The following is a 25,431-nucleotide window of genomic DNA, read 5'->3' as shown; positions in this document are numbered from 1 at the left end:
GATCCTCGATATGACATGGTCGTTCTGTTTGTAAAGACCTACTGCAAAACCACTCATCAAAGATCCTCTATATGACAGGACTGGTGTGTTTCTAAAGACCAACTGCAAAAACACTAATCAAAGATCCTCTATATGACAAGAGTGTTATGTTTCTAAAGACTTACTGCAAAAACACTCATCAAAGATCCTCTATATGACAGGACTGGTGTGTTTCTAAAGACCAACTGCAACAACACTAATCAAAGATCCTCTATATGACAAGAGTGTTATGTTTCTAAAGACTTACTGCAAATTTACTAATCAAAGATTTTCTATGACGAGGGTGTTCGGTTTCTAAGATCATACTCATTCATACTGCAGAAACACTAAACAAAAATCCTCTATACAACAGGGGTGTTATATTTCTAAACACCTATTGTAAAAACACAAATCAAAGATCATCTAAATGACAGGAGTGTTCTTTTTCTAAAGACCTACTGCAAAAACACAAATCAAAGATCCTCTGAGATATGACAGGAGTGTTTTGTTAATAAAGACCTACTGCAGAAACACTTATCAAAGATCCTCTATATGACAGGAGTATTCTGTTTCTAAAGTCTTACTGCAAAAACACTAATCAAATATCCTCTATATGACAGGAATGTTTTGTTTCTAAAGACTTACTGCAAAAACACTAATCAAAGATCTTCTTAATGACAGGAGTGTTCTGTTTCTAAAAAACTACTGCAAAAACACTAATCAAAACTCCTCTATATGACAGGAGTGTTCTGTTTCCAATAACCTACAGCAAAAACACTAATCAAAGATCCTCTATATGACAGGGGTGTTCGGTTTCTAAGGCCATACTCACTCATACTGCAGAAATATTAATCAAATATCCTCTATTTGACAGGGGTGTTATGTTTCTCAAGACCTACTGCAAAAACACTAGTCAAAGATCCTTATATGACAGGGATGTTCAATTTCTAAAGACCTACTGCAAAAACACTAATCAAAGATCCTCGGAGATATGACAGGAGTGTTCTGTTCATAAAGACTTACTGCAAAAACGCTAATCAAAGATCTTCTATGACAGGGGTGTTCGGTTTCTAAGGTCATACTCACTCATACTGCAGAAACACTAATCAAATATCCTCTTTAGGACAGGGGTGTTCGGTTACTAAAGACCTACTGCAAAAACACTAATCAAATATCCTCTATATGACAGGGGTGTTCGGTTTCTAAAGACCTACTGCAAAAACACTAATCAAAGATCATCTAAATGACAGGAGTGTTCTTTTTCTAAAGACCTACTGCAAAAACACTAATCAAAGATCCTGTATATGACAGGAGTGTTTTGTTAATAAAGACCTACTGCAGAAACACTAATCAAAGATCCTCTATATGACAGGAGTGTTCGGTTTCTAAAGACTTACTGCAAAAACACTATTCAAATATCCTCTATATGACAGGAGTGTTCTGTTTCTAAAGACCTCCTGCAAAAAGCACGAATCAAAGATCTTCTATATGACAGGAGTGTTCTGTTTCTAAAGACCTACTGCAAAAACAATATTTAAAGATCCTCTATATGACAAGGGTGTTCTGTTTCTAAGGTCGTACTCACTCATACTGCAGAAACACTAATCAAATATCTTCTATATGACGGAGGGTGTTCTGTTTCTAAAGACCTACTGCAAAAACACTAATCAAAGATCCTCTAAGTTATGACAGGAGTGTTCTGTTTCTAAAGATGTACTCCAAAAAAAAAAAAATCAAATATCCTCTATATGACAGGAGTGTTCTGTTTCTGAAGACCTACTCCATAAACACTAATCAAAGGTCCTCTTTATGGCAGGAGTGTTCTGTTTCTAAAGACCTATTGCAAAATCACTAGTCAAAGATCCTCTATATGACGGGAGTGTTCTGTTTCTAAAGACCTACTGCAAAAACACTAATCAAAGATCATCTAAATGACAGGATTGTTCTTTTTCTAAAGACCTACTGCAAAACCACTAATCAATGATCCTCGGCGATATGACAGGAGTGTTCTGTTTCTAAAGACCTACTCCAAAAAAAAAAAAAATCAATGATCCTCTAAATGACAGGAGTGTTCTGTTTCTGAAGACTTACTCCAAAAACACTAATCAAAGATCCTCTATATGACAGGAGTAGTGTGTTTCTGAAGACCACTGCAAAAACACTAATCAAAGATCCTCTGTCTATATGATGGGAGTGTTCTGTTTCTAAAGACCTATTGCAAAAACACTAATCAAAGATCCTCTATATGACAGGAGTGTTCTGTTTCTAAAGACCTACTGCAAAAACACTAGTCAAAGATCATCTACATGACAGGAGTGTTCTGTTTCTAAAGACCTACTGCAAAAACACTCCTCAAAGATCCTTTATATGACGAGAGTGTTCTGTTTGTTGTATGGACCTAGTGAAAAAACCCTTGTCAAAGATCCTCTATGTCAGGAATGTTTTGTTTGTAAGACCTACTGCAAAAACACTAATCATAAACCCTGTTGGCTCCCTTTCAGCTGGACACCCGCAGAACTTCAAAACAGAAATATTCCCCACCAATCACAAAAAAGGTATCTTTTCTCTGTCAGATGATCAGAAGTCTTTAGCAAAACATGTTTGTTAGCATGGATGCTCCACTAATAGCAGCAGAATGCATGTTGCTAAAGTGCTAACTAATAGTGATAAAACACATCAGAACACATTGTTGAATGAATGCATGTTGCTAAAGTGCTAACTAATATTGATAAAACACATCAGAACACATTGTTGAATGAATGCATGTTGCTAAAGTGCTAACTAATTGTGATAAAACACATCAGAACACATTGTTGAATGAATGCATGTTGCTAAAGTGCTAACTAATAGTGATAAAACACATCAGAACACATTGTTGAATGAATGCATGTTGCTAAAGTGCTAACTGATATTGATAAAACACATCAGAACACATTGTTGAATGAATGCATGTTGCTAAAGTGCTAACTAATTGTGATAAAACACATCATAACAAATTGTTGAATGAATGCATGTTGCTAAAGTGCTAACTAATTGTGACAAAACACATCAGAACACATTGTTGAATGAATGTTTGTTGCTAAAGTGCTAACTGATAGTGATAAAACACATCAGAACACATTGTTGAATGAATGCATGTTGCTAAAGTGCTAACTAATTGTGATAAAACATATCAGAACACATTGTTGAATGAATGCATGTTGCTAAAGTGCTAACTGATAGTGATAAAACACATCAGAACACATTGTTGAATGAATGCTTGTTGCTAAAGTGCTAACTAATTGTGATAAAACACATCAGAACACATTGTTGAATGAATGCATGTTGCTAAAGTGCTAACTGATAGTGATAAATCACATCAGAACACATTGTTGAATGAATGCTTGTTGCTAAAGTGCTAACTAATTGTGATAAAACACATCAGAACACATTGTTGAATGAATGCATGTTGCTAAAGTGCTAACTGATAGTGATAAAACACATCAGAACACATTGTTGAATGAATGCATGTTGCTAAAGTGCTAACTGATAGAGATAAAACACATCAGAACACATTGTTGAATGAATGCATGTTGCTAAAGTGCTAACTGATAGTGATAAATCACATCAGAACACATTGTTGAATGAATGCTTGTTGCTAAAGTGATAACTAATATTGATAAAACACATCAAAACACATTGTTGAATGAATGCATGTTGCTAAAGTGCTAACTACTGGTGATACAACACATCAGAACACATTGTTGAATGAATGCATGTTGCTAAAAGTGCTAACTACTGTTGATAAAACACATCAGAACACATTGTTGAATGAATGCATGTTGCTAAAGTGCTAACTGATAATGATAAAACACATCAGAACACATTGTTGAATGAATGCATGTTGCTAAAGTGCTAATTAATAGTGATAAAACAAATCAGAACACACTGTTGAATGAATGCATGTTGCTAAAATGCTAACTAATATTGATAAAACACATCAGAACACATTGTTGAATAATGCATGTTGCTAACGTGCTAACTAATAGTGATAAAACACATCAGAACACATTGTAGAATGAATGCATGTTGCTAAAGTGCTAACTGATAGTGATAAAACACATCAGAACACATTGTTGAATGAATGCATGTTGCTAAAGTGCTAACTGATAATGATAAAACACATCAGAACACATTGTTGAATGAATGCATGTTGCTAAAGTGCTAACTAATATTGATAAAAAACACATCAGGACACATTGCTGAATGAATGCATGTTGCTAAAGTGCTAACTTCAGGTGATAATACACCTGCTGTGATCCTGTTTTTATGTTTTTATGTTTTTATTAATTCTATTTTAATTATTTATTTTTTATCGTGTTCTGTTTGTGTTGTGTTGTGTTTGCTCGGTACTCGTTTTATCTTTTAACCTGTTCATTGTACAGCACTTTGGCTACCCCTGTGGTAAATTTTAAATGTGCTTTATAAATAAAGTTGATTTGATTTGATTTGATTTGATAAAACACATCAGAACACATTGTGGCATGAATGCATGTTGCTAAAGTGCTAACTAAAGGTGATAAAACACATCAGGACACATTGCTGCATGAATGCATGTTGCTAAAGTGCTAACTAATAGTGATAAAACACATCAGAACACATTGTTGAATGAATGCATGTTGCTAAAATGCTAACTAATAGTGATAAAACACATCAGAACACATTGTTGAATGGATGCTTGTTGCTAAAGTGCTAACTTATAGTGATAAAACACATCAGAACACATTGTTGAATGAATGCATGTTGCTAAAGTGCTAACTGATAGTGATAAACACATCAGAACACATTGTTGAATAATGCATGTTGCTAAAGTGCTAGCTAATAGTGATAAAATACATCAGAACACATTGTTGAATGAATGCATGTTGCTAAAGTGCTAACTGATAATGATAAAACACATCAGAACACATTGTTGAATGAATGCATATGGCTAAAGTGCTAACTAATTGTGATAAAACACATCAGAACACATTGTTGAATGAATGCATGTTGCTAAAGTGCTAACTAATAGTGATAAAACAAATCAGAACACATTGTTGAATTAATGCATGTTGCTAAAGTGCTAACTAATGTTGAAAAAAAAACATCAGAACACATTGTTGAATGAATGCATGTTGCTAAAAGTGCTAACTACTGGTGATAAAACACATCAGAACACATTGTTGAATGAATGCATGTTGCTAAAGCGCTAACTAATAGTTATAAAACACATCAGAACACATTGTTGAATGAATGCATGTTGCTAAAGCGCTAACTAATAGTTATAAAACACATCAGAACACATTGTTGAATGAATGCATGTTGCCTAAGCGCTAACTGATAGTGATAAAACACATCAGAACACATTGTTGAATGAATGCATGTTGCTAAAGCGCTAACTGATAGTGATAAAACACATCAGAACACATTGTTGAATGAATGCATGTTGCTAAAGCGCTAACTGATAGTGATAAAACACATCAGAACACATTGTTGAATGAATGCATGTTGCTAAAAGTACTAACTACTGGTGATAAAACACATTTGATCACATTGCAGCGTGAATTCATGTTGCTAAAGTGCTAACTAATATTGATAAAAGACACACACGTTGCCCCTTGTATGTGTCTGTATGCATTATGATACCGCCCCTTGTATCCATCTGTATGCATTATCATACCGACCCTTGTATCCGTCTGTATGCATTATGATACTGCCCCTAGTATCCTTCTGTATGCATTATGATACTGCCCCTTGTATCCGTCTGTATGCATTATGATACCGCCCCTTGTATCCGTCTGTATGCATTATGATACCGCCCCTTGTATCCATCTGTATGCATTATGATACCGCCCCTTGTATCCATCTGTATGCATTATGATACCGCCCCTTGTATCCGTCTGTATGCATTATGATACCGCCCCTTGTATTGTCTGTATGCATTATGATACTGCCCCCTGTATCCGACTGTATGCATTATGATACCGCCCCTTGTATCCGACTGTATGCATTATGGTCTCTGGCATGGCCTTTCTTTCTCTTTGCTGGTCGCGCCAAAGCTGAGCCCGCCCGACAGACCACCACCAAGAGGAGGAAACGAAAGAACTCTGCCAGCAGCGCCAACAGCGGCGTGGGCGCCGGCAAGAAGCGAAGCCCCGCCACCAACTTTAGCCTCTCCAGTCAGGTACCTGTAAGCATCGACTCCACCTGGTTTGGCTTTTCTCCTACCTTTTACTGTTACTACTATTGTTATTGTTATGATTATACCAACAGTGTTACAAACAACTTGTTGTCTTCTGTGTGCATTGAATTGATCATGTTCTTTTTTCTCTGTGCAGAATAACAGTTTCATTTGAAACATGACAGGTCAAAAGTGTCATGGCTGTAGGCAACCTCCTGAGGCAGTGTTTATTAAAGGCAGTAGTTGCATGGGTGGTCAGCATTCAGCAGCTTTATCGACAAACCCCAAAAGCAGTGAAGTTGTCACGTTGTGTAAATGGTAAATAAAAAGAGAATACAACAAATCATTTTCAACTTATATTCAATTGAATAGACTGCAAAGACAAGATACTTAATGTTCACCCTGGAAAACGTTGTTATTTTTTGCAAATATTAGCTCATTTGGAATTTGATGCCTGCAACATGTTTCAAAAAAGCTGGCACAAGTGGCAAAAAAGACTGAGAAGGATTGGGTATAAAAGCAGCTTCCATGAAATGCTCAGTCATTCACAAACAAGGACGGGGCGAGGGTCACCACTTTGTCAACAAACGCCTGAGCAAATTGTTTAAGAACAACATTTCTCAACCAGCTATTGCAAGGAACTTAGGGATTTCACCATCTACGCGCCGTAATATCATCAAAAGTAGTACTGCATCAAAAAGCGACATCAGTGTGTAAAGGATGTCACCACATGGGCTCAGGAACACTTCAGAAAACCACTGTCAGTAACTACAGTTAGTCGCTACATCTGTGAGTGCAAGTTAAAACTCTACTATGCAAAGCCAAAGCCATTTATCAACAACACCCAGAAACGCTTCACTGGGCCCGAGCTCATCTAAGATGGACTGATGCAAGGTGGAAAAGTGTTCTGTGGTCTGACGAGTCCACATTTCAAATTATTTTCGGAAACTGCGGACGTCGTGTTCCCCGGAAAAAGAGGAAAATAACCATCTGGATTGTTCTAGGGTCAAATTGTAAAAGGCAGCATGTGTGATGGTATGGGGGTGTATTAGTGCCCAAGACATGGGTAACTTACACATCTGTGAAGGCGCCATTAATGCTGAAAAGTACATACAGGTTTTGGAGCAACATATGTTGCCTTCCAAGCAACGCTGTCATGGACGCCCCTGCTTATTTCAGCATGATAATGCCAAGCCTCGTGTTACAACAGCTTCATAGTAAAAGAGTGCGGGTACTAGACTGGCCTGCCTGTAGTCCAGACCTGTCGCCCATTGAAAATGTGTGGTGCAATATGAAGGCTAAAATATGAGAAGGGAGACCGTTGAACAACTTAAGCTGTACATCAAGCAAGAATGGGAAATAATTCCACTTCAAAAATGTGTCTCCTCAGTTCCCAAACCTTTACTGAGTGTTGTTAAAAGGAAAGGCCATGTAACACAGTGTTAAAAATGCCCCTCTGACAAGTTTTTTTGCAATTATGTTGCTGCCATTAAATTTTAAGTTCATGATTATTTGCAAAAAATACCAAAGTTTCTCAGTGTGAACATGAAATATCTTGTCTTTGCAGTCTATTCAATTGAATATAAGTTGAAAAGGATTTGCAAATCATAGTATTCTCTTTTTAATTACCATTTACACAACGTGACAACTTCACTGCTTTTTGGGTCGTGTATGTTCTGGCACACCAGGTGCTTACGAGGCGTTATTAAGCCGCCCCCTACTGTACAGAGTAGCTACGGCACGCTCTATTTACTCGCAGTCCCATAATAATGTGTTCATACTTACTGGGATAGTTGTTGCCTCATCCTTCACTTAAAGTGTGAGTGAAGAATGCACTGCTATCGACCTGATAAGAGCTGATAAGTCAGAAAGAGAAGGAGATGATACAGTATTATCTGCTCACAGATGCTACCTGGTGGTGGTTTGAGCACACTGCAGCTAGTACTTAATGCTTCGGCCACACGCAGAACTCTCGCAGGCCAAAATACCACTTTACTGTTGTGCAAAGTGCTCGTCACGGACTGAGCGTGTTCAGACAGAATGAGCTACAGTATATGTTCCTCTTTACTTTCTCATGCACTCCTGATGATTATATAATTCACATGGCTTTCATGGAGTCAAAAGCGCAAATGAGGCTTGGAAGGAGGATGTAGGCAGTGGCGGGCCGTGCGTTTCCCACCTAGGCCTTCAGCGATGACTTCAATGATGTCACCACATGACCATTGCCGGAGAAACACTATACAGGAACACATTTACTCTGTATTGAAACACATCAAAAGTGTACAAAACGGGTTATTTTCTGCCATTTTAAAAATTAATTGAAGCACATCAGCAATTAAAACATATCCTATGTGGTACTGTCAACATTAAAATTGCAACAACAAAAAAACATTAAGCGTGAAAAAAATAAAGAAATAAAATATTTGAACTCACTATTTGTAGGACCCATTCAATGCCGTATGAGCCAGTGGTGCCGCTCGCAGTCACTTGATCATCGCCGATATGGTCTCACAAGATGTAGTTTCTCTTTAAATATCCTTCTTCAAAATGAAGGTATTTGCAAATATATATCTGCCACAAGTGGTGGGCCCAGCAAGGCCTTCTCTGCTGGGCCAACATAACCAGAAATCATCGTCGTAATTAAAGATAAAAGTCAGTTACTTTCCCTACATATGTAAAAGTATTAATATTCTCTGCATGTCATATTATGCTCCTTCCAGTGCTGTTGTTTTCACTTTTAGTTTATATCCTATCAGAATCAACAATGTCTGTGCACTGTAAGTGAACAGGCACATACAATTGATTGATAATTGCAATAGCCTATCAGATCACAAGTTGACAGTAAGGCCTTCTAGATGGCCTAAGGCAGATATATATATATATAGTGATGTTATGAGCCAGGTGACATAAGAACTCCATTACCCAACATGCCACAGTAGTGACGAGCATGTGCAGCCGCCCCGTTTAGGTTGCAGAATGTAGACATGCAGTGGGATGTTTTTGATGAGCACGCTGTGGAGTGAACTTTAAGAACTCAGCCAACGCGCCTCGTCTGCGTCTTTTATGACAACACATACATTTGCAAGGCCATTTTCCAGAAGGATATTTAAAGAGAAACTACATCTTTTGAGTTCAAATATTTTATTTCTTGATTTTTTTTTTTTCACTTTTAATGTTATTTGCAATTTTAATGTTGACAGTACCACATAAGATATGTTTTAATTGCCGATGCGGGTTTATTGATTTTTTAAATGCGGCAGAAAATAACCCGGTTTGTACACTTTTGATGTGATTCAATGAACAGTAAATGTGTTCCTGTGTAGTATTTCTCCAGCAATGGTCATGTAGTGATATCAATGATGGTATTTTGAGAGGTCATCATTGAAGTAGGACATCACTGAAGCACTGAAGGTGGCTGTCTGTTACCGTTTTGTTCTACTTCTCTGTGGGTTAAAAAAGAGAGAACCGCTGATTTCTCCGCTGGCCAGGTATGGCTACGGTGCAGGACTTCCTGCTTGAGTAAATTGAAACTTGTAATTGGATACTCACTTTGGAGTGACAAGTGAGTATCCAATCACAGTCTCGTTAACATCAGGCTACCTAGCTAGGCTACTGTCAACAACTTGTGATCTGATTGGCTGTGGCAACTGTAATCGGCAGCTAACCTTCCTTTGCCGTTTCCTCGGCAGGGCTTAAAGTTTCTGGCGCGTGGGTTTCTTCTAATCAGCTGTTCCTGCGTCCCACAATAACAACACAATAGCAATACAATAGCAAGGTATAAAAAAACGGCAGGGTTTATTTTCACTTTTCTTCCTGACGAACGCATACAAGAATAGCAAAAAATAACACAGACGACGTGAGCACAAACCCGTCATTGAGGTGCGAGGACGTCTTTAGTCCAATTTACATACGTTCAACACGGGCAATAAAGCTGTTGCGCCTTGCCTTGTTCGACCTTTCAAAACAAAACATTGTCACATTTACAGCAGTAGTTGACAATTTACGACAGTTACTGGCACTTTACGACAGTTACTGGCATTTTACGACGGTTGTTGACAATTTACGACAGTTACTGGCACTTTACGGCAGTTGTTGACAATTTACGACAGCTATTGCCACTTTACAGCAGTTGTTGACAATTTAGGACAGTTACTGGCACTTTACGGCAGTTGTTGACAATTTACGACAGTTCCTGGCACTTTACAGCAGTTGTTGACAATTTACGACAGCTACTGGCACTTTACGGCAGTTTTTGACAATTTACGACAGTTACTGGCACTTTACGGCAGGTGTTGACAATTTGTGACAGTTACTGGCACTTTACGGCAGTTGTTGACAATTTACGACAGTTACTGGCACTTTACGGCAGTTGTTGACAATTTACGATGGCTATTGCCACTTTACAGCAGTTGTTGACAATTTATGACAGTTACTGGCACTTTACGGCAGTTGTTGACAATTTACGACAGTTCCTGGTACTTTACAGCAGTTGTTGACAATTTACGACAGTTACTGGCACTTTACGGCAGTTGTTGACAATTTACGACAGTTACAGGCACTTTACGGAAGTTGTTGACAATTTACGACAGTTACTGGCACTTTACGGCAGTTGTTGACAATTTACGACAGTTACTGGCACTTTACGGCAGTTGTTGACAATTTACGACAGTTACTGACACTTAACGACAGTTACTGGCACTTTAAGGCAGTTGTTGACAATTTACGACAGTAACTGGCATTTTACGGCAGTTACTGACAATTTACGACAATTACCGGCACTTTACAACAGTTACTGGCATTTTACGACAGTTACTGGCACTTTACAACAGTTACTGGCACTTTACGGCAGTTTTTGACAATTAATGACATTTACTGGCACTTTATGACAGTTACTGGCACTTTACGACAGTTACTGGCACTTTACGGCAGTTGACAATTTACGACAGTTATTGGCACTTTACGGCAGTTGTTGACCATTTACAACAGTTATTGGCACTTTTCGGCAGTTGTTGACAATTTACGACAGTTAGTGGCACTTTACGGCAGTTGTAGACAATTTACGACAGTTACTGGCACTTTACAGCAGTTGTTGACAATTTACGACAGTTACTGGCACTTTACGGCAGTTGTTGTCACTTTACGACAGTTACTGGCACTTTACGGCAGTTGTTGACAATTTACGACAGTTACTGGCACTTTACGGCAGTTGTTGACAATTTACGACAGTTACTGGCACTTTACGGCAGTTGTTGACAATTTACAACAGTTACTGGCACTTTACAACAGTTATTGACAATTTATGACAGTTACTGGCACTTTACGGCAGGTGTTGACAATTTACGACAGTTACTGGCACTTTACAAAAGTTACTGGCACTTTACGGCAGTTGTTGACAATTTTTGACATTTCCTGGCACTTAACGGCAGTTGCTGACAATTTACGACAATTACTGGCACTTTAGGACAGTTACTGGCACTTTACGACAGTTACTGGCACTTTACGGCAGTTGTTGACAATTTACGACAGGTACTGGCACTTTACGGCAGTTGTTGACAATTTACGACAGTTACTGGCACTTTACGGCAGTTGTTGACAATTTACGACAGTTACTGGCACTTTACGGCAGTTGCCGGCACTTTACGGCAGTTGTTGACAATTTATGACAGTTACTGGCACTTTACGGCAGTTGTTGACAATTTACGACAGTTACTGGCACTTTACAACAGTTACTGGCACTTTACGGCAGTTGTTGACGATTTACAATAGTTACTGGCACTTTACTTTACGACATATTCAACTCATCTTGGACATTCAAACTATCATTTTTCCACATTAATCAAACTTCCAGGAATTCCCGTTTTTTGGTAACCTATTTCCACCCTTAAGTTCGACTACCCCTTTCACATTTTTCAACCCGTTTCAAGCGTTCCACCGTCAAAACACTCCTCATATTCAGGACAACAACCAAGTTGGTAAAGGGACTAGAAAAATTCCTGGTTCTCCAGAAATTCCAGGAATTTTTCAATTAAAAACTGTTACTACTTCAACATTTCATGACCGATTTAAACAATCCCAACAACAACCAATTCAGCTCATTTAAGACATTCATTTTCAAAAAAAAATCCTGCTTTTTCCAAAATTCCCACATTTCCAGGAAGTTCACATTGAAATGAATGAGACATGTTACCAAGTTGCACAATTCCCACATTTTTCAACCTATTCAAACCATTCCAACATCATCAACATATTCAACTCATCTTGGACATTCAAACTACAATTTTTCCACATTAATCAAATTTCCAGGAATTCCCGTTTTTTGGTAACCTATTTCCACCCTTAAGTTCGACTACACCTTTCACATTTTTCAACCCATTTCAACCATTGCACCGTCAAAACACTCCTCATATTCAGGACAACAACCAAGTTGGTAAAGGAACGAGAACAATTCCTGGTTTTCCAGAAGGAATTTTTCAATTAAAAACGGTTACTACTTCAACATTTAACAATTCCAACACCAACCAATACAGCTCATTGATGACATTCATGCTCCTAATCATTTTTTTTTTTAAATCCAGCTTTTCCCAAAATTCCCACATGTCCAGGATGTTCCCATTGAAATGAATGGGACATGTTTCCAAGTTGCACAATTCCCACATTCTTCAACTTTTTCAAACCATTCCAACATCAACACATTCCACTCATCCTGGACATTCAAACTAACACTTCCTCAAGTTCCAAACCAAATTCCGGTTTTCCTGGAAATCCAAACTGTTCAACATTCAAACCATTCTTCCATTCATACTACATTCTGTCAGCGTTTCACTTCAACGTCGGCATTGGAGCATTCCTCTTCTAGTTATGATGATGATGGGAGATGTTTCAATGACCTGGAATGACTTCTAAACTCTCTGCAAACTACAAAATGGTGGCGGTGGAGAGAAAACTTTCCGCCTGCAGATTGTAGAAAGTTGAGCTTCTAAAAGAAATCTTTGTTTCCAACTTTCTTTCTTTTTTTTCTCCACATTGCTGCTGTGGAGGGAAGACAAAAAAAAAAAAAAAAAAGTGTCGGGTCTCGTCTCCCACTCACTTTGTGTCCCCGTTTGTTTCTCTGCTGCTGTGTCTAACTCTGCACGCTCCGCCGTCTCCTCTTTTCTCGCATTGCTCGCCCTCGCCTCCCTCTCTCCCACTCACACAAACACACAACGGGCCGTGCAATTGTTTTCTCTGGAGCAGACAGTTTGGATTTGTGCCAGCTCTCATTATCGCATGTATCTGTGTACCCACCAGCAGCCTCCCTCCCACACACACACACACACACACACACACACACAGGCGGTGTGGATGCTGACACGCTTGATACATATGTTGCACGCCTGCTGTCTTTGTCTGAGAAGTTGTAGCTTTTTTTTTTTAAAGATATATTTTGTGTGGCTGAACACGAGCTACGTGAGCCAAATGACAAGGAGGAGTGGACCCTCCTGGGGGGGTTTGGGGGGGGGACTTAGGGCATGCAACACTGACCTCTAGTGGCCAAGTGCTGTTTGAGTCATCATGAAAGCTCTTCTTCATTTTCTCTTCTGTTTCCACCATATAATAATAAATTACTTTTTTGTTTTGATAATGGCTTTTTTGCCGATATCCGATATTGTCCAACTCTTAATTACCGATACCGATATCAATGGATACCGATATATACAGTGGTGAAATTAACACATTATTATGCTTAATGTTGTTGTGATGCCCCGCTGGATGCATTAAACAATGTAACAAGGTTTTCCAAAATACAAACCCCGTTTCCATATGAGTTGGGAAATTGTGTTAGATGTAAATATAAACAGAATACAATGATTTGCAAATCATTTTCAACCCATATTCAGTTGAATGCACTACAAAGACAACATATTTGATGTTCAAACTCATAAACTTTTTTTTTTTTTGCTAATAATAATTAACTTAGAATTCCATGGCTGCAACACGTGCCAAAGTAGTTGGGAAAGGGCATGTTCACCACTGTGTTACATGGCCTTTCCTTTTAACAACGCTCAGTAAACGTTTGGGAACTGAGGAGACACATTTTTTAAGCTTCTCAGGTGGAATTCTTTCCCATTCTTGCTTGATGTACAGCTTAAGTTGTTCAACAGTCCGTGGTCTCCGTTGTGGTATTTTAGGCTTCATAATGCGCCACACATTTTCAATGGGAGACAGGTCTGGACTACAGACAGGCCAGTCTAGTACCCCCACTCTTTTACTATGAAGCCACGTTGATGTAACACGTGGCTTGGCATTGCTCTGCTGAAATAAGCAGGGGCGTCCATGGTAACGTTGCTTGGATGGCAACATATGTTGCTCCAAAACCTGTATGTACCTTTCCGCTGTGTACACCGACTAAGGGAGAAGTACAGAGCGCCAATAATCCTTAAAGGCACTGCCTTTGCGTGCCGGCCCAGTCACATAATATCTACAGCTTTTCACACACACACACAAGTGAATGCCATGCATACTTGGTCAACAGCCATACAGGTCACACTGAGGGTGGCCGTGTAAACAACTGTAACAAGGTTACAAATATGCGCCACACTGTGAACCTACACCAAACAAGAATGACAAACAAATTTCGGGAGAACAGCCGCACTGTAACACAACATAAAAACAACAGAACAAATACCCAGAACCCCTTGCAACACTAACTACTATTATATGTACTCCATGTAATCGCAAATTATGTTGACTTGGATAAAGGGTTGTACGGTATACCGGTACTAGTATAGTACCGCAATATTAATGAATCATATTAGGTACTATACCACCTCTAGAATTACTGATTCCCCACCCCCCGTCGTCGTCACGTGGTGTCATTGCTGGTTTTACAAGCAGAGGAGCATTTTGGCAGCACACACACACACACACGCACAGAGTACATACAAGCAGACACAGCGTGCAGACAGAAAAGGGAGAATGGATGCATTTTGTGTAAAAAGTAAAGATAAAGGTGAAGTTATAACACTGAAACACCCTCAGGAAGAGCTGCTTTAAGACATGGCTGGCGAGCTAGCGGCTAACGTCCATCCACAGTGTTTTAGCTACTTCTAAATCACTAATACTGGCCTCCGTGGCGAGAAATAAAGTAAGTTTCTTACAAGTAGGACGAGGAATAGCTAAACATGCTTCACTACACACTGTAGGAGGATACAATAGCTCACTGGCATCACAATGTAAACAAACGCCATGGGTGGATCTACACCTGACATCCACTGTAATGATACCAAGTACAGGAGCGCATCTAGTCGATACTACTATGATGAGCGGTAAATATTCCATCTAAATATACCGAAAATAATGTCTGATTACAAGACAATTTGAGTCTATTATAATGATTACGTCAATATTTTTTGGCATCACAACATCTTTTGGGTTTTTTTTATATACACATTACGTTTATAAAGTCAGTAAATTTGTCCCTGGACACATGAGGACTTTGAATATGACCAATGTATGATCCTGTAACCACTTGGTATCGGATCGATACCTAAGTATGTGGTATCATCCAAAACTAATGTAAAGTATTAAAGAAGAGAAGAATTCATGATTATTATATTTTAACAGAAGTGTAGATAGAACATGTTAAAACAGAAAATACGCAGATATTAACAGTAAATGAACAAGTACATTAAGAATTATTTTTTTACAGTTTGTCCCTTATAATGTGTATAAAATAATAGGTGTATAAATGACACAATATGTTACTGCATACGTCAGTTAGGAGTCTTTGTTTGTTTACTTACTACTAAAAGACAAGTTGTCTAGTATGTTCACTATTTTATTTAAGGACTAAATTACAATAATAAACATATGTTTCATGTACACTAACATTTTTGGTTACAATAAAGACAATAATGAATTTTTTTTGTGGTCCCCTTTAATTAGAAAAGTATCAAAATACATTTTGGTAGCGGTACCAAAGTATTGGTATGGGAACAACCCTACAAAGTTTTATAGTTATTTAAAGAAGAAGAAAAAAACTACAAAAGATGGACAGATCATATTTTGAGAGATGTGGTTAAGGTGGATGAAGTCAGAACATTGTATATTTTAGAATGAATAAAAAAAAGGTAACGACACAAACATGATGTGAATATTTGCAGTGATGAAGGGGCCAACTTCTTTTTGTCATGCGACAACTTCAGGAAGTCCATATATGGCAACTAGTTCCGTGTCCAGTGGTGTCCAGCAACAGCTGCACAGACGTGTTAGTTGCCAAAACAGAGTTTTTGCAGATGTTTTGTAGCAATAGTAAGATTATTTGTTTACTGAAAAGACACGTTGTCTAGTATGTTCACTATCTTATTGAAGGACTAAATTGCACTAATAAACATATGTTTCATGTAGTGTACAGTCAGCACACAGAAGCAGGGGTTGCAGGTACAAAACACACTCGGTGCTGTTTATTCAAGGGAGCGTTCACCTTGAATGGCAAATAAAGTTCTTCCCAATCGGGGCTTTCAAATCAACATCACACAGTAGGTTGACTTTAAGCACTTAGTTCCTGCAGCACCTGGGAGTGCTCTTCATGCACTCACCTGCAGGGCTAGTTGGCCTGCAAAGGAGACCGAGAGATGACTATTAGTAAGATTGTCAACATATGGTAAATGTTGGACAGAGGAGGACATATATATATATATATATATATATATATATATATATATATATATATATATATATATATATATATATATATGTGTGTGTGTGTGTGTGTACATATATGTATATGTAATATATATATATATATATATATGTGTGTGTGTGTGTGTGTACATATATGTATATGTAATATATATATATATATATATTTATATATGTGTACATATATATGTATGTATATATATATATATATGTATTGTATATATGTATGTATATGTAGAGTGTATGTATAAATGTGTATAAATATATATGTATATATATATATATATATATATATCCATCCATCCATCCATCCATCTTCTTCCGCTTATCCGAGGTCGGGTCGCGGGGGCAGCAGCTTAAGCAGGGAAGCCCAGACTTCCCTCTCCCCAGCCACTTCGTCCAGCTCCTCCCGGGGGATCCCGAGGCGTTCCCAGGCCAGCCGGGAGAGATAGTCTTCCCAGCGTGTCCTGGGTCTTCCCCGTGGCCTCCTACCGGTCGGACGTGCCCGAAACACCTTCCTAGGGAGGCGCTCGGGTGGCATCCTGACCAGATGCCCGAACCACCTCATCTGGCTCCTCTCGATGTGGAGGAGCAGCGGCTTTACTTTGAGCTCCCCCCGAATGACAGAGCTTCTCACCCTATCTCTAAGGGAGAGCCCCGCCACTCGGCGGAGGAAACTCATTTCGGCCGCTTGTACCCGTGATCTTGTCCTTTCGGTCATGACCCAAAGCTCATGACCATAGGTGAGGATGGGAACGTAGATCGACCGGTAAATCGAGAGCTTTGCCTTCCGGCTCAGCTCCTTCTTCACCACAACGGATCGATACAGCGTCCGCATTACTGATAACGCCGCACCGATCCGCCTGTCGATCTCACGATCCACTCTTCCCCCACTCGTGAACAAGACTCCGAGGTACTTGAACTCCTCCACTTGGGGCAAGATCTCCTCCCCAACCCGGAGATGGCACTCCACCCTTTTCCGGGAGAGAACCATGGACTCGGACTTGGAGGTGCTGATTCCCATCCCAGTCGCTTCACACTCGGCTGCGAACCGATCCAGTGAGAGCTGAAGATCTTGGCCGGAGGAAGCCATCAGGACCACATCATCTGCAAATAGCAGTGACCTAATCCTGCAGCCACCAAACCAGATCCCCTCAACGCCCTGACTGCACCTAGAAATTCTGTCCATAAAGGTTATGAACAGAATCGGTGACAAAGGGCAGCCTTGGCGGAGTCCAACCCTCACTGGAAACGTGTCCGACTTACTGCCGGCAATGCGGACCAAGCTCTGACACTGATTATACAGGGAGCGAACTGCCACAATAAGACAGTCCGTTACCCCATACTCTCTGAGCACTCCCCACAGGACTTCCCGGGGTACACGGTCGAATGCCTTCTCCAAGTCCACAAAGCACATGTAGACTGGTTGGGCAAACTCCCATGCACCCTCAAGGACCCTGCCGAGAGTATAGAGCTGGTCCACAGTTCCACGACCAGGACGAAAACCACACTGTTCCTCCTGAATCCGAGGTTCGACTATCCGGCGTAGCCTCCTCTCCAGTACACCTGAATAGACCTTACCGGGAAGGCTGAGGAGTGTGATCCCACGATAGTTGGAACACACCCTCCGATTCCCTTTCTTAAAGAGAGGAACCACCACCCCGGTCTGCCAATCCAGAGGTACCGCCCCCGATGTCCACGCGATGTTGCAGAGTCTTGTCAACCAAGACAGCCCCACAACATCCAGAGCCTTAAGGAACTCCGGGCGGATCTCATCCACCCCCGGGGCCTTGCCACCAAGGAGCTTTTTAACTACCTCGGCAACCTCAGCCCCAGAAATAGGAGAGCCCACCACAGATTCCCCAGGCCCTGCTTCCTTATAGGAAGACGTGCTGGTAGGATTGAAGAGGTCTTCGAAGTATTCCCTCCACCGATCCACAACATCCGCAGTCGAGGTCAGCAGAGCACCATCCCCACCATACACGGTGTTGACACTGCACTGCTTCCCCTTCCTGAGGCGGCGGATGGTGGTCCAGAATTGCTTCGAAGCCGTCCGGAAGTCTTTTTCCATGGCCTCCCCGAACCCCTCCCATGTCCGAGTTTTTGCCTCCGCGACCGCTGAAGCCGCACACCGCTTGGCCTGTCGGTACCTGTCTGCTGCCTCAGGAGTCCCATGAGCCAAAAGAACCCGATAGGACTCCTTCTTCAGCCTGACGGCATCCCTCACTGCCGGCGTCCACCAACGGGTTCTAGGATTACCGCCACGACAGGCACCAACTACCTTGCGGCCACAGCTCCAATCGGCCGCCTCGACAGTAGAGGTACGGAACATTGTCCACTCAGACTCAATGTCCAGCACCTCCCTCGTGACATGTTCAAAGTTCTTCCGGAGGTGGGAATTGAAACTCTCTCTGACAGGAGACTCTGCCAGGCGTTCCCAGCAAACCCTCACAATGCGTTTGGGCCTGCCAGGTCTGTTCGGAATCCTCCCCCACCATCGCAGCCAACTCACCACCAGGTGGTGATCGGTAGAAAGCTCCGCCCCTCTCTTCACCCGAGTGTCCAAAACATGAGGCCGCAAATCCGATGACACAACTACAAAGTCGATCATGGAACTGCGGCCTAGGGTGTCCTGGTGCCAAGTGCACATATGGACACCCTTATGTTTGAACATGGTGTGTGTTATCGACAATCTGTGACGAGCACAAAAGTCCAATAACAGAACACCACTCGGGTTCAGATCCGGGCGGCCATTCTTCCCAATCACACCTCTCCAGGTTTCACTGTCGCTGCCAACATGAGCGTTGAAGTCCCCCAGTAGAACGAGGGAATCACCCGGGGGAGCACTCTCCAGTACTCCCTCGAGTGAATCCAAAAAGGGTGGGTACTCTGAGCTGCTGTTTGGCGCGTAAACGCAAACAACAGTCAGGACCCGTCCCCCCACCCGAAGGCGGAGGGAAGCTACCCTCTCGTCCACCGGGTTGAACTCCAACGTGCAGGCTTTGAGCCGAGGGGCAACAAGAATTGCCACCCCAGCCCGTCGCCTCTCACTGCCGGCAACGCCAGAGTGGAAGAGAGTCCAGCCCCTCTCAAGAGAAGTGGTTCCAGAGCCCTTGCTGTGCGTCGAAGTGAGTCCGACTATATCTAGCCGGAACTTCTCCACCTCACGCACTAGCTCAGGCTGCTTCCCCCCCAGCGAAGTGACGTTCCACGTCCCAAGAGCCAGCTTATGTAGCCGAGGATCGGACCGCCAAGTGCCCTGCCCTCGGCTGCCGCCCAGCTCACACTGCACCCGACCTCTATGGCCCCTGCTATGGGTGGTGAGCCCATTGAAGGGGGGACCCACGTTGCCTCTTCGGGCTGTGCCCGGCCGGGCCCCATGGGGACAGGCCCGGCCACCAGGCGCTCGCCATCGTGCCCCACCTCCGGGCCTGGCTCCAGAGGGGGGCCCCGGTGACCCGCGTCCGGGCGAGGGAAATCTGGGTCCTTGGTTTGTGTTCTTCATCGAGGTCTTCGAGCTGCTCTTTGTCTGATCCCTCACCTAGGACCAGTTTGCCTTGGGAGACCCTACCAGGGGGCATAGAAACCCCCGGACAACATAGCTCCTAGGATCATTGGGACACGCAAACTCCTCTACCACGGTAAGGTGGCAGCTCAGAGAGGAGTATATATATATATATATATATTCAAAACCAGATGGAACAATCACAAGGCTTCTTTCAGGAACAAAAACCTGCGAAATACCACAGAACTCAGCAAACACATTTGGGACCTCAAAGACAATAATGTTGAATATTCAATAACATGGCAAATTCTTGCATCCAGCACACCTTACAATAGTGGTAATAAAAGATGCAACCTATGCTTGAAAGAGAAACTGTTTATTATTTACCGTCCAGACCTGTCATCCCTCAACAAGCGCAGCGAAATTGTAACAGCATGCCGCCATAGACGGAAACACCTCCTAGGTAACACATGAGCCAATCACCACGCCCCTAGGCCAGCCTGTACCCACCCACTCTGTGCCCTATATAAACCATGGTATGCGAATGCTCCCATTAAAATCTCCTGATGATTGAGGGTACCCCCCCTCATGAAACAGGCCTGTAGAGATGAAATAGTCTTGTGATTTTTTTTCCCACACATACATATATATATATATATGCATAATATACGTATGTTTGTGTATGTGTATTTATATGTGTGTGTGTATGTATATATATATATATATATATATATATATATATATATATATATATATATATATATATATGCATTATATACGTATGTGTGTGTGTGTGTGTGTATATTTATATGTATGTGTATACAGTATATGTGTATTTATATTTGTATATATGGAAATATATATATATATATATATATATATGTGTGTGTACACATATATCTATATATACATACACATAATATACATATGTGTGTGAGTGTGTGTATGTATGTATATATGTGTATGTAGGTGTATATATGAAAATATATGTATGTATGTATATATAGTTATGTATATATACATATGCATTATATACATACATATCTGTATGTATATATATATGTATGTATATATGTGTATTTAGGTGTATATATGGAAATATATCTATGTATGTATATATACATATGCATAATGTTAGGTTAGAGTTCAAGGGTGGATGCGGAGAATGGAGGCAAGGGAAGCGATAACAAATGAAAATATTTAATAATTCCAAAAATGGTAACTAAGGATGATGGGGCAAAAAGTGCACACCATGGAAAATCTAACAAAAGGAGTCTCTTTCAGAGGTTGGCGGAACCAAGGTCAGGAACGCACACAGCGTGGCAAAAAACTAGTCCTCTAAAACAAGGTGGCTAGAAAAACAAAAACACAACAAGGTCAATATAACAGAAATATGTGAAGGCAACATACCAGGGAAGCTGAGTCAAGGTAACACATGTCAGAGTAGAGTTCAGGAAGAATAACCGGCGGGGACCAGCTGGTGGAGACGCGCTTAAATACTACCCGGAGATGATTAGCAGCAGGTGTGCCTCGTTGGGGACAAAAGACTGTGGATGAAACTGAAAAAACCAATAGAGAAGGCAGGGAGAAGACAACATACATAACACATAATATACATACAAATGTGTATGTATGTGTGTGTGCGTGTGTGTGTGTATACACATATATTAATAATAAAAATACAATTCTAATCCAGCAGATGGAGGATAACCATTATCAAAGCCAACATAGTATCAGGGCAGTGTAGCTACTGAGTGTGCCACACACTCATTGAGGCGTCATTTACCAGTTTTCACCTTTAGGTAACAAAAGCCTCTTTCCAATCAAAAACAGTATTGCGGCAGTTCTGCTTTTTATAGCTTTGCTATTTATACGCCAATCCATGCCATGCTTGATTATTTATTTACTCCTCTTGACAAAAAGAAAATCAATGTTTGCTCGAGTTCCCTTGCAAACATGCAAAGTTGTCCTGGTAATGTTTCCTCTAATTTTTCATGTGTGTGAGCAAAGGCAAAAAGTCCCTGAGCATTGAGTGGAGCCCATGTGAGCAACATCAGAAGTGCACACTGCGGCTACACCAGCAGCACACCTGTCCCAAACCTGACTAAATAACAAGTTCCATCTCCATCCATCCATCCATTTTCTACTACCGCTTGTCCCTTTCGGGGTCGCTGGAGCCTATCTCAGCTGCATTCGGGCGGAAGGCGGGGTACACCCTGGACAAGTCCCCACCTCATCGCAGGGCCAACATAGATAGATAGACAACATTCTCTGATTATTATAATCAAATGACAGCAGTCATTTCAATTTCTAATATAAGTGTTTAGGCCCACTTACAATGACAATAACAACAAATATTGTTTTTCATGAACTGTGTACTTGTATTGTTTATCTGGGTGGAGGTCCTGCTTTGGAAATAACTTGTACCCCTTTCAGACATTGCATTTAGTTCCCATTAAAACATTCACATGTTGCACAATGAGATGTAAGCAGGGGATCATCAGAATCAGAATCAGAATCAGCTTTATTGTCATTACGCAAGGTAACGAGATTGAGGCCATTCCATACAGTGCGATGTGTGCATGCTAGAAAAACAATGTGCAAATATATAAAAATATAAAAAATGTAGAAGTGCAATGAATATGGTGTGAAATGAATATATACCTGAAAAAAACAAAAACAAAAACAGGGTGGTTGGTGGAATGGGTTATTGCACCGAAGAAAAGGCAGTTATGAGGGACAATGGGGCAGTCCGTTCAGGATGGTTATGGCCCTGGGGAAGAAGCTGTTCTTTAGCCTGTTTGTTTTGGTTTTAATGCACCTGTAGCGCTTCCCAGAGGGCAGCAGGTGGAACAGGTCAGAGCCAGGGTGGGTGCTGTCCTTGATGATGGCACTGGCTCTGTTGAGGCAGCGGGAGGTGTAGATGTCCGTCAGAGAGGGGAGAGGGCGGCCGATGATCTTCTGAGCCGTCTTGACCACTCTTTGCAGCCTCTCCCTGTCTGCTGCAGTGCAGCTGCCGTACCATACCGTAATACAGTAGGTCAGCAGGCTCTCGATGGACGAGCGGTAGAAGGTCAGCAGCAGGTCAGGCTTCAGGTTGTACTTCCCGAGGACTCTAAGGAAGTGTAGCCGCTGCTGAGCCTTCTTGATGATTGATGTGGTGTTGACTGTCCAGGAGAAGTCATTAGAGATGTGGACTCCAAGGTACCTGAAGGTGTGGACCCTCTCTACACGCTCGCCGTTGATGTAGAGGGGGGCAGGGTCGGTGCTGCTCCTCCTGAAGTCGACGATGATCTCTCTGGTCTTGCTGGTGTTGAGAGCGAGGTTGTTCTCCGAAGACCAGGCCGTCAGCTTCAGGACCTCCTCTCTGTAGGCAGCCTCGTCACCCCTGGAGATGAGCCCGACCACTGTGGTATCGTCGGCGAACTTGACGGTAAGGTTGTCACTGTGGGCCGGACTGCAGTCATGGGTGTAAAGGCAGTAGAGGAGGGGGCTCAGCACACAGCCCTGTGGGGAGCCGATGCTCAGCGTGCGGGAGGATGAGAGGTGCGGGCCAAGTCTCACATTCTGGGGTCGGTCCGTTAGGAAGTCCCTTATCCAGGCGTTTGTGAGAGGGGGGAAGCCAAGAGTGTCCAGTTTATTGCAGAGTCTGTCCGGGATTATTGTATTGAAGGCAGAGCTATAGTCCACAGAGAGCATCCGGACGTAGCTCTGCTGCTGCTCCAGGTGGTTCAGAGCAGAGTGGAGAGCAACAGCGATGGCGTCCTCTGTGGACCTGTTCGCCCGGTATGCGAACTGGTGGGGGTCATGGGGTCATGTGTACATTCCTGCAACTTCCTATATTTTATTAGTATTTATTTAATATACTCACAGCATTTCATGATTAATATTTATAAATGAAGATTCCTAATAAATGACACTAGAATAAGCACACATTTGATTGGTAAATCATAGTGTAACGACCTGGAATGACACTTTATGTGTGGTGTTGGAGTTTTCCGACTTTTTGTGTGTCTGTAAACGCATCACTGGCTAAGTGCCATATGTGCATGTGTTGGCGCAAGTGAGAAAGAGCGAGCGGCTGCTGTTGATATAACAATGTTGCTTTTGGTCTGGTTTGTACTGCAGAAAATGACCACTTTTGCTAGATATCATATTTTTTACTAATGTTTTGGTGATGTGTTTATGGCCGACAATAAAGAGTTTTGCTCAGTAAAGTGATGGGTGGAATTCATGTCCTCAAAGCGTCTCGACAGACGTTACAATATTTGAACAATGATGACGAAAACGGTTTTCTCTGTCGTGTCCGTGTGTCGAAAATTGTTATGCGCTTATTTTTTTGTTTGATTTTGTGCGTGGCATAGATTTGCCGTGCACAGAGGACACTTGAGCAGAGTGCAATTGCACAGGCGCGCACCTTAGAGGGAACGTTGGGCCTGGGTAATATTTCCCCCGAGGTGGTCCTCGCTAAGCTGCGCGTTCCAATATGGAAACGAGCGCCAAGCTCGCATGAAGGCTAGCTGCTAACGAGGCGGCGTGATAATGACATCACAATTAACACTCCCCAGTCCCGCCGCCAGCTGTCGGCCCTCAGAGGGTCTTAGTGGGAGGAGCATAGAGGGTCCAGAGGAAGGTTGCCGGGCCTCCTCGCCACAACAGATGGCGAATGCAACGCTAGTTGGCAATCGGCACCTTTTTAAGCTGATGACTTCATTAGCTATGCAAATGACCAGATCAGCCTGGATGTTGTCATTTAGTGGAAATGCTCACCTCCATCAATTAGATCCATTACCACACAGTTGGGTGGAAAAACACTCGCTGTGGGGGTTTACTCCCTTTTGATTTCCCTAAATATACTGATTGCCCACACTAATGTGTGTGTGTGTGTGTGTGTGTGTGTGTGTGTGTGTGTGTGTGTGTGTGTGTGTGTGTGTGTGTGTGTGTGTGTGTGTGTGTGTGTGCGTGTGTGTGTTCTTGTATTGCTGCCCTTCTTGACACATGAAGAAGGAAAAGTATCTTCCATATGAGG

General features: G+C 41.7%; 1 protein-coding gene across 5 annotated transcripts in view; it reads left to right on the top strand.

The window, feature by feature from the left end:
- The window catches only part of ldb2a (LIM domain binding 2a), a 303,287-nt gene that overhangs the window by 266,171 nt on the left and 11,685 nt on the right, over nucleotides 1-25,431 (top strand). For 2 of the 5 annotated variants that reach the window (XM_061976893.2, XM_061976888.2), the window contains 2 exons: nucleotides 2,520-2,575; nucleotides 6,086-6,226. In XM_061976893.2, the coding sequence (XP_061832877.1) occupies nucleotides 2,520-2,575; nucleotides 6,086-6,226 (197 nt within the window). The remainder of the gene's footprint in view (nucleotides 1-2,519; nucleotides 2,576-6,085; nucleotides 6,227-25,431) is intronic. The other 3 variants (XM_061976892.2, XM_061976891.2, XM_061976890.2) reach the window with 3 other exon arrangements.

The sequence above is a fragment of the Nerophis lumbriciformis genome, linkage group LG16, assembly GCF_033978685.3.
Source record: "Nerophis lumbriciformis linkage group LG16, RoL_Nlum_v2.1, whole genome shotgun sequence".
Lineage (NCBI taxonomy): Eukaryota > Metazoa > Chordata > Actinopteri > Syngnathiformes > Syngnathidae > Nerophis > Nerophis lumbriciformis.
Note: the sequence above shows the minus strand (reverse complement) of the source record. Positions and strands in the feature narration are given on the sequence as shown.